General features: G+C 37.1%; 1 protein-coding gene across 1 annotated transcript in view; it reads right to left on the reverse strand.

Annotated features, from left to right (window-relative positions):
* CEP135 (centrosomal protein 135kDa) overlaps positions 1-17871 on the reverse strand; it is a 79397-nt gene that overhangs the window by 49060 nt on the left and 12466 nt on the right. Inside the window, exons 7-13 of the mRNA XM_011937287.1 lie at positions 15743-15871; positions 14290-14505; positions 12076-12141; positions 9782-9920; positions 6132-6355; positions 1963-2115; positions 814-966 (exon numbers count right to left, since the gene is read on the reverse strand). Coding sequence (XP_011792677.1) covers positions 814-966; positions 1963-2115; positions 6132-6355; positions 9782-9920; positions 12076-12141; positions 14290-14505; positions 15743-15871 — 1080 coding nt within the window. The remainder of the gene's footprint in view (positions 1-813; positions 967-1962; positions 2116-6131; positions 6356-9781; positions 9921-12075; positions 12142-14289; positions 14506-15742; positions 15872-17871) is intronic.

Here is a 17871-nt window from a genome sequence, read left to right on the forward strand (position 1 = left end):
TGATTCAATTTATATGAAATATCCAGAGTAGGCAGATCCATAGATACACAGGTGGCTGCCTGTGGCTAAGAGGGGATGGGAGAAATCGGGAGTGACGCTAATGTTCTTCAGAGTTTCTTTTTGTGGTGATGAAAATGCTCTAAAATTGACTGTGGTGATGGTTACACAAGTCTATGAATACACAGACAGTCCCTGGTTTACATTTTTGACTTTGCTACGGGTTTATCAGTACGTAACCCCAGTATAAGTTGAGGAGCATGTGGACTTAACAATGGCTTAAGATTTTTCAGTGTAAGACTTTACAATGTGTTTACTGGGGTATTAAATGCTTTTTTTCCAAGTTACATTTTTTACTTACGATGGGTTTATTGGAATGTAATCCCATTGTAAGTCAAAGAGCATCTATGCTAAAACGAATGAATTGGTATACTTTAAGTGGGTGAACTGTATAGTGTGTGAATATCTCCGTAAAGCTGTTACAAAAACAAACAAACAAAGATAATGTCTTCCCATATGAGAAACTTCCGATTAAGTTCAGGGATTGGTGAACTTTCTGTATAAAAAACAGTAAATATGTTAGGTTTCGTGGGTCATACTACAAAAGAAACTACAGATAATACAGAAACAAATGAGCAAGGTAATCCAATAACATTTTCTCAACAAGAAAATCTTCTTCTTAATCCATTCTTAGCTCACAGGCCATACATAAACAAAGTGGTCTGGATTTGGACAATAGTAACTTCACAGGAAAATCCATACAAAGACCTCTTTTTCTCAACAAAGTACTTTTCAAAAACGCATCAATCTTCTTACCTCTAATTTTTCTCTTAAAGCTTCCTTTTCTGCCATAACTCTTCTTAAGTCAGATAACGCAAGTTCTTTTTCCTTTTCCATAAGACTAACAATATTATGGGGTGCTGTGGTTTGGGTGGATTCCTTTCTTAGGGCAGATAATTCTTCTTGAGCCTTAAAGAATGAAAAGATATAAATTAAAAAGGCACTTTGGTAAAAGATGTAAATAAAAAATACTTTGGATATGTTTTCAGTTAAAAAAGGCATACTGAACACATGCTACCTTCACTCTCTTCCCAAATCCCAACAAAATGAGAGTAGAAGGATAATAGTAAGAATGAGAGTAGAAGGATAATGAGAGTAGAAGGATAATAGTAAGAATAATAAAATGAAACAGACAAGGGGATTGAGGGAGGTACCAGCCACAAAATGTGGAAGCTAGACAGCAGTCAAGCAGGAATTAACTAGGCAGACCCAAGAAAGCTGCTAGCGATGGGGAAAACCCAGAAGTGGATCAATTTACACTGCAGAATCCTCCCCCAGAAAACTCAGTAAGTGACTCTTTCAACTTGACCTTTAACTTGTATGCCTCCTCCCCTTCTCAAAATAGCAGTAGGACTTCATGGGAGATGGGTATGTGAACAAATTTAGGTAACAGACACCACGCTTTGCTCAGACTTACCTTGCCCTCTAACAACTGAGGCTTTGTTAATGGGGCCAAGCTGAATACCAATTCCCTCTTCCTAGAGTACAGTATTTAGAGACTAAGTCCTAAATAGCCAATATATCCAAATAGTGGGTGCTACCTACTGTTTGACAGACATTTCCCCACATGTCTGAATTCCGAGCATAAATTTGGCTCAGAGTCAGGCTGAGACCTGTTCCAGGTAGTTTTAGAAAAAGGAGACTATCTCTAACTGATCTGACACATTGATAGGCTAGAAAAGGGAAAGTAAATATGAAAATAAATTTTTCATATTTATCTATGAAAAAATAAGAGAAATTTGTGTTTTAGAAATAGAATGATAGTAGAAACTACTACTGCTAATTTTAATTATGAAGAAATATCACAGGTCCATATATTATAGTAATGTGAGGGATATATACGGGCTCCATTATAGTTAACTGGTTCTATACAATCTGTTGACTTAATTATAATAAATATCTTACTTCTTTATATAAGACACTTAGTTTATCTCTTTCTGCTGTCAGTAATTTAACATTTGACTGTATATCCTCCATATATTTTTCAAATCTTTCCAGCATACGCTGAAGTTCATCTCTTTCTCTTGTGATCTGATGAATTTCTGAATTGTAATCATCCTGAAACATAATTAAAAAGCAAAAGTTATCATGTTATAATCATCACCACATGGTTGTCACAAGAATACTGATGATGAGATTGACTGAAAGATGCTACCAGACAAAAAGAACACAAGTGCCTTTAATGTAATTAAGGAACACAGTTTTTGTTTTTGTTTTTTTTTTTGAGGCAGAGTCTGGCTCTGTGGCCCAGGCTGGAGTGCAGTGGCCGGATCTCAGCTCACTGCAAGCTCCGCCTCCCGGATTTATGCCATTCTCCTGCCTCAGCCTCCCGAGTAGCTGGGACTACAGGCGCCCGCCACCTCGCCCGCTGGTTTTTTGTATTTTTTAGTAGAGACGGGGTTTCACCGTGTTAGCCAGGATGGTCTTGATCTCCTGACCTCGTGACGCCCGTCTCGGCCTCCCAAAGTGCTGGGATTACAGGTTTGAGCCACCGCGCCCGGCCCAGGAACACAGTTTTAAAAATCTATGATGAGAGCAGATGAGAGCACTGGCGGTATCGGGCAAACTTCCTGGCCTTCAAGTTCCCAGAAGAGACTTAGCTACCAATGATGGTACTTGATCAGATCCCATGAGATGCTTCAACTTTTATTCTCCCAAAGTTGTTTATATTAGTGGTAAAGTGTAATCCCCAGACCAGAAGCATTAGCAGTCTCTAAAAGCTTGTTAGATATTCAAATTTTGGAGTTTGAAGCCCAACCCAGACCTATTCAGTCAAGAAACTTCGGGGCAGGGCCAAGTAACTGTATTTTATCAAGCCCTCTAAGTGATTCTGATGCCTGGTAATTTTTTAGAGCCACTAGTTAGTTTATCTTCTCCAGAGAAGGGGCCAGCAGGGTATTTGTGTGCCTGCTTACCCAGTACAGGTAACTGTAACAGCCTAACACGTTCCTCAGTGTCGTTTTCTATGATTGAATCTAAGATCAATACGCCAGGCATACAAACCCCCAACTGTCTCAGCTTCAGACCTACAGGAGGTCTTTTTATATAGTCAAATGAATGCAAATATTTCTACCAGGCAGTATATATTAAGAATATTCACTGAATAAGCAACAACTACCAACATTTCACAATTTAGTACAATTTAAAAGATGCCTACAATTCAGTACAATTCAAAAGATTCACTGTCTTCATCACTATGGTAGAAAATAAAGATGAGAGCACTCTGATTCTCCCCATGCACATGTAAATGAATTTGTATGCCCTTTTCCTATTAAAAAAAAAAAAGAAACATAATAAATGTAGACTTGGGATCTATGGTATCTTAATGTTACCAGTACTAAATGCAGAAGTGTCAAGAAGGGATAATTTGATAATATGATACACTGAAGAGAGTCCTGGCCTATATTATTCAACATCTGTTGTGCCAATACCACATACAATGTAGATTTGGTAAATGATTGATATTTGTGAGGTACCTCTCACCTGCACTTGGAAATAACTAATCTCTTGGTTAAATAAGCAAAACCAAGGCATGATGGATGGGATTAGTTATCTGAACACTTTAAAGGATAAGACGTTTTATAGTACAAAAGCAGATTAGTGTTTTGGGACTTAACCAATGTAACTATAAAAGAAGCTATGTAACCTAACCATATCTAAATTTAAGAAGTCTGGGCCAGGTGTGGTGGTTCACATTTGTAATCCTAGCACTCTGGGAGGCCAAGGCAGGAGGACTGCTTGAGGCCAGGAGTTCATGACCAGCCCGGACTAAAGAGCAAGACCCTGCCTCTGCAAAACACTAAAAAATTAGCCAGGCATAGTGGCGCACACTTGTAGTCTTACCTACTTGGGAGGCTGAGGGAAGAGGATTACTTCAGCCCAGGAGTTCAAGGTTACAGTAAGCTATGACTGCACTACTGCACTCCAGCCTGAGGGACAGAGTGAGACTTTCTCTCAAAGAAAAACAAAATAATCTTCCAGAAAGAGGCAGTCTGCACAGAGTCTAGAAAAGGAGAGCTCAATAAATAAAGATTTGACAATCTATTTTTATTACTATTTAGGTGTCAGCTTAAATGTCACTTTCTCCAAGGAATTCTTTCAGATTCTTCAATCTAATTTGGATCTCCTCTATATACTCTTAAAGTATTTTGAACTTTTTCCGTACTTTCTTCATAAACACATTATAAATGAGGTTATAAGGTTATTTACACGACTGTGCATTTAATGTGTATCTATCTGTACTACTTAAATTTAAGCTCTATGAGGGCCACAGTAGGAACCTGGTCTTTTTCATTATGTCTTCAGTGTCTAGTATGGTACCCAGTAAAACATGAGTTCCCTGAACATTTACTGACTGACTTTCCTAAGCAGAAACTCTCCTCTTCTTTAAATCTATCTGGTGTACATATTTGTTAGTGTTAATGTATAAATGTGAATAACGCCCTTTCACTACTCCATTGTCCCCTAAACACACACATGCACATGCACACACATGCGCAATGCTGAAGGCTGTAAGGGCAGGAACTGTCTTCTTCATCTCTGTATTCTATGCCTCATTCAGAGCAGGCACTCAGTATTTATCTTCTGAAGTGACCCTAACTTTCTACCAGAACTCATTTGCTTTGAACCAGCAAACAATAAGGAAATAAACCATTCACCAGTAACTAGGTGTTATGCTGGGTCCTTATACAAATTATTTCATGATCAATTAATGAGCTATTGTGTTGAATGGTGACCAGTTAATAATAATGTATTGTATACTTCAAAATTGCTAAAAGAAGAGATTAACATTCTCACCACAAAAAAGTAATAAGTGGGTGAGGAAACAGACATGTTAATTGGTTTGACTGAATCTTTCTATAATGTATACATAGATCAAAATATCCAACTATACTCTATAAATATACATATTATTTGTCAATTAAAAATAAAACCAACAAATTAGCTCATTTAATCTTCACAAGAAATTATAGTCTCGTTGTGTTGACCAGACTGGTCTCGAACTCCTGGCCTCAAGTGATCCTCCCACTTTGGCTTCCCAAAGTGCTGGAATTACAGGTGTGAGCCACCCCACCTGGCCTTATTCTTATAATAGATAACATAGTATAGTGTTTATACTGACAACTGTAAATCAAAATTCAGCCATTAGCCTATGAGGTTAAAAAATGAAGTCTAATCAGAAGACAATACTGTTTGACAATGGATACAAGATCTTCAGGAAAAACATGACAAAATTAGTAAATTTGGTCAAGTCTGAAATCAAATGTTTTGAGTTTTAATGAGTACTTCCCACTCCCAGACTTCCCCTAATTTTACCTAGTGTAAAGTCACATAAGCCTTCAAGACTCCTGAACTCCAAAGCTTAAAAGAAGAAAAATCTGAAAAACTCAAATGATACTCATAAAACACTAAAAATAATTAAGACCTAAAATAGAGACACATGATTTTAATCTCTCATGAATCATGGTCAACTTTAAATACATACAATGGGAGATGCAATTAGAAAATGACATAAAGTGAACATCTTTGGATCATCAGCTTACAAATATGGTTGTGGTGGACAAACAAAACAACTTGCCCAGCACTCACTTGCCATTTCTATCTATCTCCCATAGCATGGTTAGTAGAGAAGATGCTTGGTCAGTAGAATGTGACAGACTTTCCTAACTGGTCCAAGGCTGGAAATGACATGAAACCATGTTGCCTGCCATGCATACAAAGCTACTCTGCCATGAAAGAGAAAATGCAGCTGATACAGAAAGTAAATTCTAAAAAGAGAGGGAATGTCCAACAATAGGAGTCCTGGAAGCCCAGGTGCCATTACACTTCTATAACTCAGCTATTCAACCTTCCCTCTAATTTCCAGTCATCTATATGTTATAGTTTGCTCTTAATTTTCCTAATTAATGCAGTGTTCCTATAGTACAGGCCATAAAAGAAAACAAAAATCAAAATCAGGATTTTTTCAAAGCACGTATGAATAAAGTTACATTTAATATAATAATAAACCAAAACAATTTATTCATAAAGATACTTTTCTGGCCTCATCACTTACTCTTATAAAGGGACATTACCTTTTCTGGTGTTCTAAATATTGAATTTTTTTCACGTGCGCCATAATTTGTAGAGCAAGATCTTCGCTGTATTATATGTTGGAGTCTCTCTAGCTCTTTCTTATAATAATCTCGTTCTTCTTCTATACCTTTCAGAAATGTATCTAAACGAGAAGGTGACCTGTCTCGACGTTTTATTCCATGTTCTAGTCTCATCCTCTCAACTTCCAGAGTAAGTTCTCTTTCTGCAAATTAAAGTGGTTAACTCTTAAAATAATGTTGCATATGTAATGTTGATTAGTCAAGTAAATTATATTAATAACTTTTAGAAAGAAAGCTACTAGAAATCATGAACTGTTCTAAATAACACCTGTAAGTACCAAATCTATTGAACAGGTAAATATTGAGAGGAAAAAAGGGGGAAAAAAAGCAAAAATTAGAAGTTTAAATAAAGTCCAATAGGTCCAAGTCCCCTGCTTTTGTCTTATTATAAGATGGGTACTATTCAGTACTACAAAATAAAGCAATAAATTACCACATAGTACTTTCCCAGGACCTGAAAATGCACTAAAAGAAAATATATCTATAAACAACCATAACATGCACAAACTTAACATTAAGCTTGAATTTAATATAGTATACACATATACAAAGAAAGCAAAATAACTCAAATAAATATAATTATTAGCTGTTACCATAGAAATTGCCTCTTCATGAGTCAAAAGTAACCAAATACTGGCAATTTCATATAGTTGAACCTAATTTAATTTATGTTCATTACAACTCTTGAGGCATGCAATGATTTTCCTGATGTATTCTGATTTACTCTCATCTCTTCTTTCATTCGTTCAACAGATATGTATTAAGCATTTACTGTATGCCCAGCACCAGCTAAGGATACAGTATAAAAAAACATAGCCAAGACTGAACAATTATTCTAATTGTAGTAGGATAAAAGTTACAAAAGGATAGTGTGCAATGCAAAGCAGAGGATGAATTGGCAAATCTGCCCCAAGAAGGAATGACCAGAGAGGTAAGAAGAAAGTAGGAGAGTGGGAAAGAATGGGCAACTGGGTTAAATGCAGTCAAATAAGCAAATGAATGAAAAGCAGTCACTGCATTTAGCACAACAGAGGTGAATGACTTTAACAAGAGCAGTTTTGTTGAAGGGGTGGCAACAGAAGCCAACTGGAGTGGACTGAGGAGCTAAGGGGTAGTGGGTGATCAAGCAGAACAGCAAGTATGGATGACCTTTCAAGATGCTGATGCTATGAAGAGAAGAAATGAGTGGCTGCATAGGAATGGGTCAAAGTTTTTGTATTGGAATGGGTGAAGAGTAAGCATGTTTGAATGCCAACGGGAAAAAATAGTACAAAGATTAAAATTATGGAGAGGAGATCATTAATTTGCAAGGTTTTTAAAATTAGAGAAGTTAGGGCCCAGAGAATAGATGGAGCCACTGGTCCTTCATAAGAGGGACATTCTTGCATTGAACAGGAAGGAACAAGATGCACAAGTTTTTAATCCGAGGCCAGAAAACTGAGTGAATCCCTGCCATGGCTTCCCTTCTCTAGGAAAACTGGAGGTAGGATCATCTACAGAGGATGAAGGTGGGAAATGGGACTCACAGGTTTACTGACAGTGCAAAACATTTTAAATATCCCCCGTGGAATATGGAAGATCAAAGTCTAAGAGAAACTGTAAGATTTCCATACAGAGCCGAGCAGCCTGCTGAGGTTCAGAACCATCTAATTTGCAGCGCTCTCAATGTGCCTGGTGCACACTCAAACAGCTGACCATGTGTAAAAGTGTAGAAGGCAAATTGTTTGGCTCATCCATGGCTGGGTATCTGGCAGGGGGATGCACCCAAAACACAGGGAAACAAGAGAGTTTGAGACAGATGAAAGATTACGCTGAAATGATAGGCCACACATAGCTATCAAAAGAAATATACACTTTTTATTTTTTGAGATAGAGTTTCGCTATTTTTCCCCAGGCTGGAGTACAATGGTGCCATCCTGGCTCACTGCAACCTCCGCCTCCAGGTTCAAGCAATTCTCCTGCCTCAGCCACCTGAGTAGCTGGGATTACAGGCACCCACCACCAGGCCCAGCTAATTTTTTTATTTTTAGTAGAAATGCGGTTTCTCCACGTGGGTCAGTCTGGTCTTGAACTCCTAACCTCAGGTGATCCGCCCGCCTCAGCCTCCCAAAGTGCTGAGATTACAGGCATGAGCCACCGCACCCAGCCTATTTTAAATTTTTATACATGGTTCTAAGCACTTTAACATATTAACTCATTTAATTATCACAACAACCTTTCAGGGTAGGTGTCGTCATTAGCCCCATAGATAGGGAAACTGAGACACAGAGAGCTTAAATAACATGCTCAAGGTACACAGCTAATAAGTAGAGAGGAGGTTAAATAGATTATCCACATGGGCCTAGGATAGAGACTCTTCTTAATTCAGTACACTGGCTTCCTTTCACTTCCTAAGACACACAGAGTTTGATGGCACCAAGCTTCTGCACTTGCTATTTTCTCTGCATAGAAAACTAGACCCCAGATCTTCATATTGCTGGTGTCTTGTCATTGAGCACTTCAATCTCTAGCACATCCTCCCACTCTAATTTAATATCTCTTATCAACTAAAATTAACGTCTTCACTTATCTGCTACTAGTTTGTTTCCCTAACAAGAAAAAAGGCTCTGCAAGAGCAGGGCCCTTATGTATTTTGTTTGCCACTATATACCCCAGCACTCAAAAACAGGGCCTGGCACACACCCACACAGCAGGTGATTCATAAACATTGGTCAAATTAATGAATGAATAAATTCTTTATTTTTTTTGGAGATAGAGTCTCATTCTGTCACCCAGGCTGGAGTGCAGTGGCACGATACAGTCTCACTGCAACCTCCGCTTCCCGGGTTAAAACAATTCTCTTGCCTCAGCCTCTTGAGTAGCTGGGATTACAGGCACGTGCCACCATGCCCAGTTAATTCTGTATTTTTAGTAGAGATGGGGTTTCACCATGTTAGCCAGGCTGATCTTGAACTCCCGACCTCAGGTGATCCACCTGCCTCAGCCTCCCAAAGTGCTGGCATTACAGGTGTGAGCCACCGCACCCGGCCAAATGAATTCTTATATGTTCTTTATGCCAACACTACTAAAACTTGGTCACAGTTCTGAGACAAGTATTATTAATCACATCCAACATTTAGTGCACATACAACCAGCAGTGAACATTTAGAACTGGTACCTGCAGAAAGTTAGCCTATTTCTATTTGTGTGTGTGTGTGTATGTGTATGTATTTTAAGATAATATAACTGCATTTCCTTGAAAAGATTCTGTACTTCAATTTTCCACTATTAAAATAGCCTTCCCTTTAGTCTTACTTAATTCTGTTATTAGTGTGTCTCAAACAAGCACACATTTCTATTACAAAATATTCAAGCAGGGTTCCCTGTATAAACTAGTCAAACAAAAATTCTAAGGTCCTTGAGGGAGAGATTTCTATTGTATCTACAGTACCTACTGTGGTTTCTGACTAATGGTAAGCACTCAACAAATATTGATTGAATGAAGGAATGAATAATTATCTACTAAGAAAAACAATACATCAAGAGGAAATCACAATCATTTTTTAAGCTATCAAAATTTGACATCTTACCTGTAACTACAAAACTTTCAACTTTTTTGCTAAGTCTTTGCTTTTCTTGTTCAAGCTGATGAACAACAGTTTCAAGGTCTGATTTTACAAGGAGTTCATCACTCAGTCTCTCCTTTTCTTTATGGCATAAGTTCAATTCCTGCAAATTTTAATACTATAATTAAGATTTCTAACAACTTTATAAAATACTATCTCACTTAAAAGGAAAATAGATTTTTATAAGCATATTTATATAACAGCAATTTACATATATGTGTGTGTACATACACTTAATTAGTCAAATATAAGGTTTCAATTAAACTTAATTATCATTTGTGGCTGAAAGTACCATAAAACACATATCAACAATGTTTCTTTGTGGGTGGGAGAATTATTTTCTTCTACTTAGTTTAGCATATTGTCTTATATTTTTCTAAATGAATATGTATTTATATAATTAAAAAATATAAAACTTTTTCATGTTTAAGAAAGCAGTAGTAAGATAAAGTCTTCTAAGACCACCACATACAGTGTATCTATAACTATGCTGGTTATTCTCTCAGCCTCATATGCACAACAAGGATAACAAGACCAGGACACTAAGGATTCACTGGTGAGGATGAATCTATGGTTACGAAGTACTTTACATGGTATCCAGCATGTCCACCATGGTAAGTACTTAAAAAATGTTAGCTATCAATATTATCATTCTTATCTTAAAAATACATAGAATCTTGCATTACTGGAAAAAATAAGAATGGTAAGAAAGTAACTACAGCAACATCTTACTGTCAGCCAACACTACTAAAACTTGGTCACAGTTCTGAGACAAGTATTATTAATCACATCCAACATTTAGTGCACATACAACTAGCAGTGAACAAATGGCAAAAATCCCTTGCTCTCACGCTTCCTTTTTAATTGACTTATGCCACCAGGACACTGCAGCTAGACTGTATAAAAAATATACATAATGAAAGAACTTGGAAATTAGTATTTACCTTTGTTTCCAATCTTAGAGAAAACTCTTCTAATTCAACAGGTTATTTTTAAAAATCCTCAATCATTTGGGTGACTACCCGGTTTCTACCTTATAGAAAGACACTCTTTCTGCTACTTCCAGACTATAGGACCAAATGCTTTTTCTGTATGCTATATTTAGGCTTCTGTTGGGATGATTACTTCCTTTGTTATTTGAAGACTATCAGAACAAGAAATGTGACCAGGAAAATGGTTTGTATTACCAAACAAAGCTATTAAAAGAGGACTGGGCTGGGTGCAGTGGCTCATGCCTGTAGTCCTAGCACTTTAGGAGACTGGGGCAGGAGAATCACTTGAGTTCAGGAGTTTGAGATCATCCTGGGCAACATAGCAAGACCTCATTTCTACTACAAAAAAAAAAAAAAAAAAATGCTAGGCACGGTGGCACATGCCTGTAGTCTTAAACCACACAAAAGGCTGAGGTGGGAGGATCACTGGAGCAAATGGGGTCAAGGCTGCAGTGAGCTATGATCATGCCATTGCACTCCAGCCTAGGTGACAAGGAAAGACCCCGTCTCTAATAAATAAATAAATAAAAGAGGATGGGGTACCTTTTGTAATAATCAACAAATATTTCAAGTTAATCAACAAATATTTCAAGTAATTAACTTCTGGTTTTAATATTAGTCAACTCACAAATCAACAAATCATAAAGTAGTTAAAAGAAGGTAAAATTTCTAACAGCTACCTACTATACATAAGATTAAGGAATTATAAAAATATAAACTTGCATGTCTATGCAGTGGAATATTACTCAGACATAAGAAGGAATGAAGTACTCATAAATGCTACCACATGCATGAACCTTGTAAACATTTTGCTTAGGAAAAGAATCCAGACACAAAATATATGATTCCCTTTATATGGAATGGCCAGAATAGACAAATCTACAGAAACAGAAAGTAGATCAGTGGTTGTCAGGAGCTGAGCAATAAAATAAAGCATACATATTTTCTTTTCCTTTCTTTTTTTGTTTAAGACGGAGTTTCGCTCTTGTTGCCCAGGCTGGAGTGCAATGGCGCAACCTTGACTCACTGCAACTTCTGCCTCCCAGGTTCAAGCAATTCTCCTGCCTCAGCCTCCCAAGTAGCTGGGATTACAGGCATGCGCCACCACACCCAGCTAAGTTTTGCATTTTTAGTAGAGACGGGGTTCACCATGTTGATCAGGCTGGATGGCCTCACACTCCTGACCTTGGGTGATCCACACATCTCAGCCTCCCATAAAAATTTTCTTACTGAAAATGCTGGCAATTCAATATGACGTCAACTTACCAGTTGAAGTTTTGCCATTGTTTCTTCAAGATCCCGCATTTCAGACAGCTTTCTTTTAATCTCTTTCTAGGAATAAAAAGCCTATTAGGTATATACTTAAAAGTCTAAGAATATTTATCACTAAGTCACATGCAAATAGATCAAGTAATTTTGCAAGTACCTCACATTCCCTCTTACCACTGAGATCTGAGGCTTCATCTCTATCAATTTCAATGAAGAGGCAAAATTGAGCTTCTCTTTAATCTTTTGGTATCCAGAATGTTTACAGGAGCCTACTTGTAACATCTGAAGAAGGCAACTTGAACATCTTGTAGGATCTTCCTTGGGCCTTAAATTTGGGGGCAATCCTATGGTACTGACACTTCCTGATCTTCCTATCCTATTGGCTTTCTCCACGCCTGCTTTTACCAACCTGGATCCTCTCTATAGAGAGCCAAATGCCAAGATCAAAATATTATGATCCAATAGGAATATTTTGTTGAGCCAACTTGTCATTTCTGAGCATTTGCAATGGGACATAGAAAGCTGTGTTTAGCATGCTGTGCGCACAAGGATAGAAGATGCAAAAGGTGGTGGAAAAAGACAGGGATGAGATACAGGAGTGTTGCAATGAAACTAAAACCATTAAAACTGCACTCATTATATCCTTTTTCAAGATTGTGTTGGTGGCCTGGGGTCCTTTGAGATTCCATATGCATTTTAGAAAGAAGCTTTTTCTATTTTTGCAAAAAAAAAAAAAAAAACACACCACTGGGATTTTGATAGGGATTGCACTGAATTTGAGTTGCATGGACACTTTAACAATACTGAGTCTTCCAATCCATGGACACGGAATGTCTTTCCATTTATTTGTGTCTTCTTTAACTTCTTTAGCAATGCTGTATAGTTTTTCAAGTGTAACGATTTTTCATCTCATTGGTTAAGTTTATTTCCTTTTGATGCTATTGCAGATGGGATTACTTTCTTAATTTCCTTTTTGGATAGTTTATTCTTAGTGTATAGAAAAACATCTGATTTTTGTGGCTGATTTTCTACTCTGCAATTCTGCTGAATTAGTTTATTAGTTCTGGTTTTTGTGGAATGTTGAAGGTTTTCTACATGTAAAATTATGTTATCTATAAACAGAGATAATTTTACTCTTTCTTTGCAATTTGTATGTCTTTCCTTGCCTAACTGCTCTGGCTAGGACTTCCAGTACTATGTTGAGTAGCAGTGACAAGAGTGGGAATCCTTTCCTGTTCTTCATCTTAGAGGAAAAGCTTCCAGTTTTTTACCACTGAGTATGATTGTTTCCTGTGGGCCTTTCATACATGGTTTTTAACTGAGGTAATTTCCTTTTATTCCACTAATTAGTAGAGGTGGCACTGTATAAAATCAATTCGGTGATGTAGAGCAGTGGTCTTCAAACTGGATTATACTTACTCCTGGGATAAAATGAACACTTTTCAAGTATTATATAAAACTATGGTATGCACAAAGTTCTAAGGAATCAGCATCGGAATCCTTAATTTGCATATTCAGTGCTTCTTAAAAATGACCTACCTAATAACTTGTTTGTGGCCCGGCTACCATGTCTCAAAAACCACAAGCTGAGTGCAGTGGCTCATGCCTGTAATCCCAGAATTCTGGGAGGCAGAGGTGAATGGATCACCTGAGGTCAGGAGTTCAACCAGGCTGGCCCACATGGTGAAACCCCATCTCTACTAAAAGTACAAAAAAAAGTACAAAAATTAGCTGGGCATGGCGAGCACCTGTAATTCCAGCTATTTGGAGGTTGAGACAGGAGAACTGCTTGAACCTGGGAGACAAAGGGTGCAGTGAGCCGAGATCACACCACTGTACTCCAGCCTGGGAGACAGAGATTCTGTCTCAAAAAAAAAAAGGATTATTGAGCAAAAATGACACAGAGGGGAAACTTCGAAAGCTCTCTCACAATGCACAAAGGGGCAGAGATAAAAATCTTGAAGGAAAACAAGTCCTTGGAGATCCATCCTAAGAATAGGTGTGCTTCAGAGAGACATTCAAACAACTAAAACAAATATAATCATTTACAGGTGTAAACAACACTTCAGAAAACCCTACATTACCAAAGCAAAAAAACAAAAACAGACACACAAACCAAAAACCTGAATGCAGATATCAAAAGGGCTCAAGCTCACTGTGTGCTAGGAGAATTAATGAACACTCTCACAACCCACGCACATCATTCATTACCTTTGCTTCCCCAAGTTCTTTATCAGCAGTCTCAAGCACTTCTTCTTTATGTCTTTCCAACTGCTGTGCTAACTGATCTATTTCAGTTAATTCTTGGCAAAGTTTTTCATTTTTGTTACTTAAATTAACAACTTCAGATGTCACCGTTTCCTTGGTTTCCATAAGCTCTCGTATACGCTTCTCCAGGTCTTTATTAGCTTGCTGAAGAAAGTCAACCTGAATTGGAGTTGTAATTTATGAGGTATATGAATTTGAAAATTATCCTAAACACTGACTTTCCAAATAATATTTCAAAAAACTGTATTTTAAAACGTATTGAAGATTAAAACTACAGCTATTCTATATTTGCAAATTTATATTGTTATTTACAAAACTGACCATGTGAAGTGTAATAAAAGTACATATCCATTGGCTTTGATTTTCAAGCATAGAAAGGACAAGAAATTTGTGTGAACTTTTTCTCAGTACAGAATTCTATATGACAAGAATATCATGATGATAATAGACTGTGTTGTTCAATATAGTAGCCTAGCAACCACATGTGGCTACTGAACATCTGAAATGTGGCTAGTGTAAACTGAGATGTGCTATAACTATAAAATATACACAGGATTTCAAAGATAATACAAAGAAAAAAATAGCTATATAAAAACATTACCGGTTGAAATGACAATATTTTGGACATATTGGGGTAAATACATTATTACAATTAATTTCACCTCTTTTTATTTTTTTAAATCGAGCTGCTACTGGAAAAATTTAAATTACATTTATGGCTCATATCATATTTGTATGGGACAGCACTCCTCTAGAGCTACTGTTGATATTTTTTACCTACTATATTCTGTTTGTAGCCTAAGCAGCTCTGTCATACCAAAATTTCTAAAGTTCATGTGTCATGCTATATGGAACTCTCCTGCTCTTTCAGCCTTAGGTCAAATGCATGGCAAAGGAATCCACTACGTAAGTAGCTAAAAGCTAGATATTTAATTTTTATATACATTTTTAATTTTTTAGGTTATAAAAGATAAACTCACGAATTTTTTTTTTAAAAAAAGAGAAAACCATAAAGGAGACTATCCCAAAACACAAAGGTAAGCTTTGTTAGTATACTTTGGTACATTCTCTTTGTTTTCTCTTTCCAAGTCCATATATACGTTTTCTTAAAAGCAAATTGACAATCATGTGCCCAGAGTTTATTCTCTTCCTTTAAATTGTTAATGTTATGGTGTATGTTAATTACTCCTCATTCAACAGTCTTTAGAAACATGATTTTTCAATAACTCCACCCTATTTCTGGATACTATGATTCTATCAAATTTTTCCCATTGCAAGTAATACCTCAGTGAACAACTCCCGCCACTTTTACAAACCCATAGACCATTATAAACATATAGTGTTTATTATAAACACCATTATATACACTCAGTGAAATAATTATAAAAGCCATTACCTGAATATTTAAATGAGCAATAAGCTTTTCATTGGTTTTATTTCTAGACTCCAGAGAGAGGACATCAGGGGACCGACCACCATCCAAAGCAACTGACAGTCGTTCTATCTCTCGTTCTCTTAGCTCGATCTGAAGATACAAAGTCATGCTGTCATTTTAAAAAATCTGGTTTTCAGCCAAATGATTAACACTGAACAAACATTTATTTGGACATATTTTCTTACGTCCCAATGTATACAAGAGATTAACATTTATATTTGTGTCATATATTATATGCATAAATGCAGAACAAAAATAAATTATATAGAAAATGTCAACAGACATACTGTCAATATATCTTTCATATGTATTTTTACTACAGATTCTTCCTTATTTAATTTTTGTGTTTTTTTCCCTCTTTTAAGATTTAACAATGTTTATATAAAAACAAACTTGTTAGCAGATTACACACATGCTCAAGTACTAGAATTGAATCAAAACTACTTCAGTCCCTGGTAGAATAAATAAATGAGTGTAACACACTAAGAAAAGTAAGTTGCTACTGAACCTCAATATTAGAAAGAATAGGAAACTGGGGTGAATTTAATTATCTGTTATTTATGTAAGAATTTGGAAAAGCTGACACTTTCAAGCTTTGGCTTTCTTTTTTTTCTCTTTTTGAGACGGAGTTTCACTCTGTCACCCAGTCTGGAGTGCAGTGGCATGATCTTGGGTCACTGCAACCTCTGCCTCCCGGGTTCGAGCGATTCTCCTGCCTCAGCCTGCTGAATAGCTGGGACTACAGGCATGTGCCACCACGCCTAGCTAATTTTTGTATTTTTAGTAGAGATGGGGTTTTACCATGTTGGCCAGGCTGGTCTTGAACTCCTGACCTCAGCTGATCTGCTCAAATCAGCTTCCCAAAGTTCTGGGATTATAGGCGTGAGCCACTGCTCCTAGCCCAAGCTTTGGTTTTCTTAAAATAAATAAATAACCAAGCACTCCAAACATACCAAAAAGTAACAACAACATGGAATGTCTGAGACAGCAGAAATAGCTTGGTATGACTGGATGTAATGTGCATGGGATCTAGTAGTTGGGGATGTCTGAAGAATTAGGATGAAACTAATTATGATTATCCTGGACTAAAGGATGAAATTGATAGGAATAAAAACAGAGGCAGGGAAACCTAATGCAGGAATGCATAAGAAACAATTAATGACTAAAATAAAACAGTGGTAGAGGATAGAACAGAAGAAATAAGTTTAAGAAGCACTTAGCCAGTAGAAATGACAGAACTTGGTGAGTGGTACGTGAAGGCAAAAGAAAGAGATCTAGAAAGACTATAGAATGTGCAGTTGGGCAAACGTTGATGCTACCAACCAAAGTAGAGAATACAGGAGTTGAAACCAGAAGAGAACAAGTCCAGTACAAGGCATATGAGTACAAAAAGACTACATTCAAGTGGAAACGCCCAGTGTGAAGGTGGGTATATGGGTCTGGAGTTCAGCAGAGAAGTTTGAGCCAGAGAGAGATGGAGGAGTCATCAATACACAGGCAATATTTTAAACCAAGAGAGCAATGAGGACACTTGAGAAAAAAGATACAGAAGAGAAGAAGGGGTCAAAGACAGAATTCAGGAAAACAGTAATATTTCAGGGAGTGGACAGGTGAAACAAACCAAAAAAACCAATTATAATAGGCTTTAAAAAAAGAAAACTAGAAAAAAATGAAGTCATGGAAAAGTTTCAAAGAGCAATTATCAATACTACCAACTACCACAGAGTAGCTCAAGAAAATAGACCCTTAAGTATCCTTTTGGCTCTAACAATTAATGTTACTGATGTAATTAACTAGACTAGTGAGTGCAGAAGACAGACTACAGTAGGTTAAGGAGTGAGCAGGAGGTGGAGAAGCAGAGACAGAAATGGAGCTATCAAGTAAGACAGTCTTTGGAGAAGTATGCATAGAGAGGGAGAAGGAATCCTCAAGAGGAAGAGGTAGTTAAAAGAGTTTTTTGGCTGGGCGCGGTGGCTCACCCCTGTAATCCCAGCACTTTGGGAGGCCGAGGTGGGAGGATCACGAGGTCAGGAGATCGATACCATTCTGGCTAACATGGTGAAACACCGTCTCTACTAAAAAATAACAAA

This window comes from Colobus angolensis, unplaced genomic scaffold, assembly GCF_000951035.1.
Source record: "Colobus angolensis palliatus isolate OR3802 unplaced genomic scaffold, Cang.pa_1.0 Scaffold162, whole genome shotgun sequence".
In the NCBI taxonomy this organism is placed as follows: Eukaryota; Metazoa; Chordata; class Mammalia; order Primates; family Cercopithecidae; genus Colobus; species Colobus angolensis.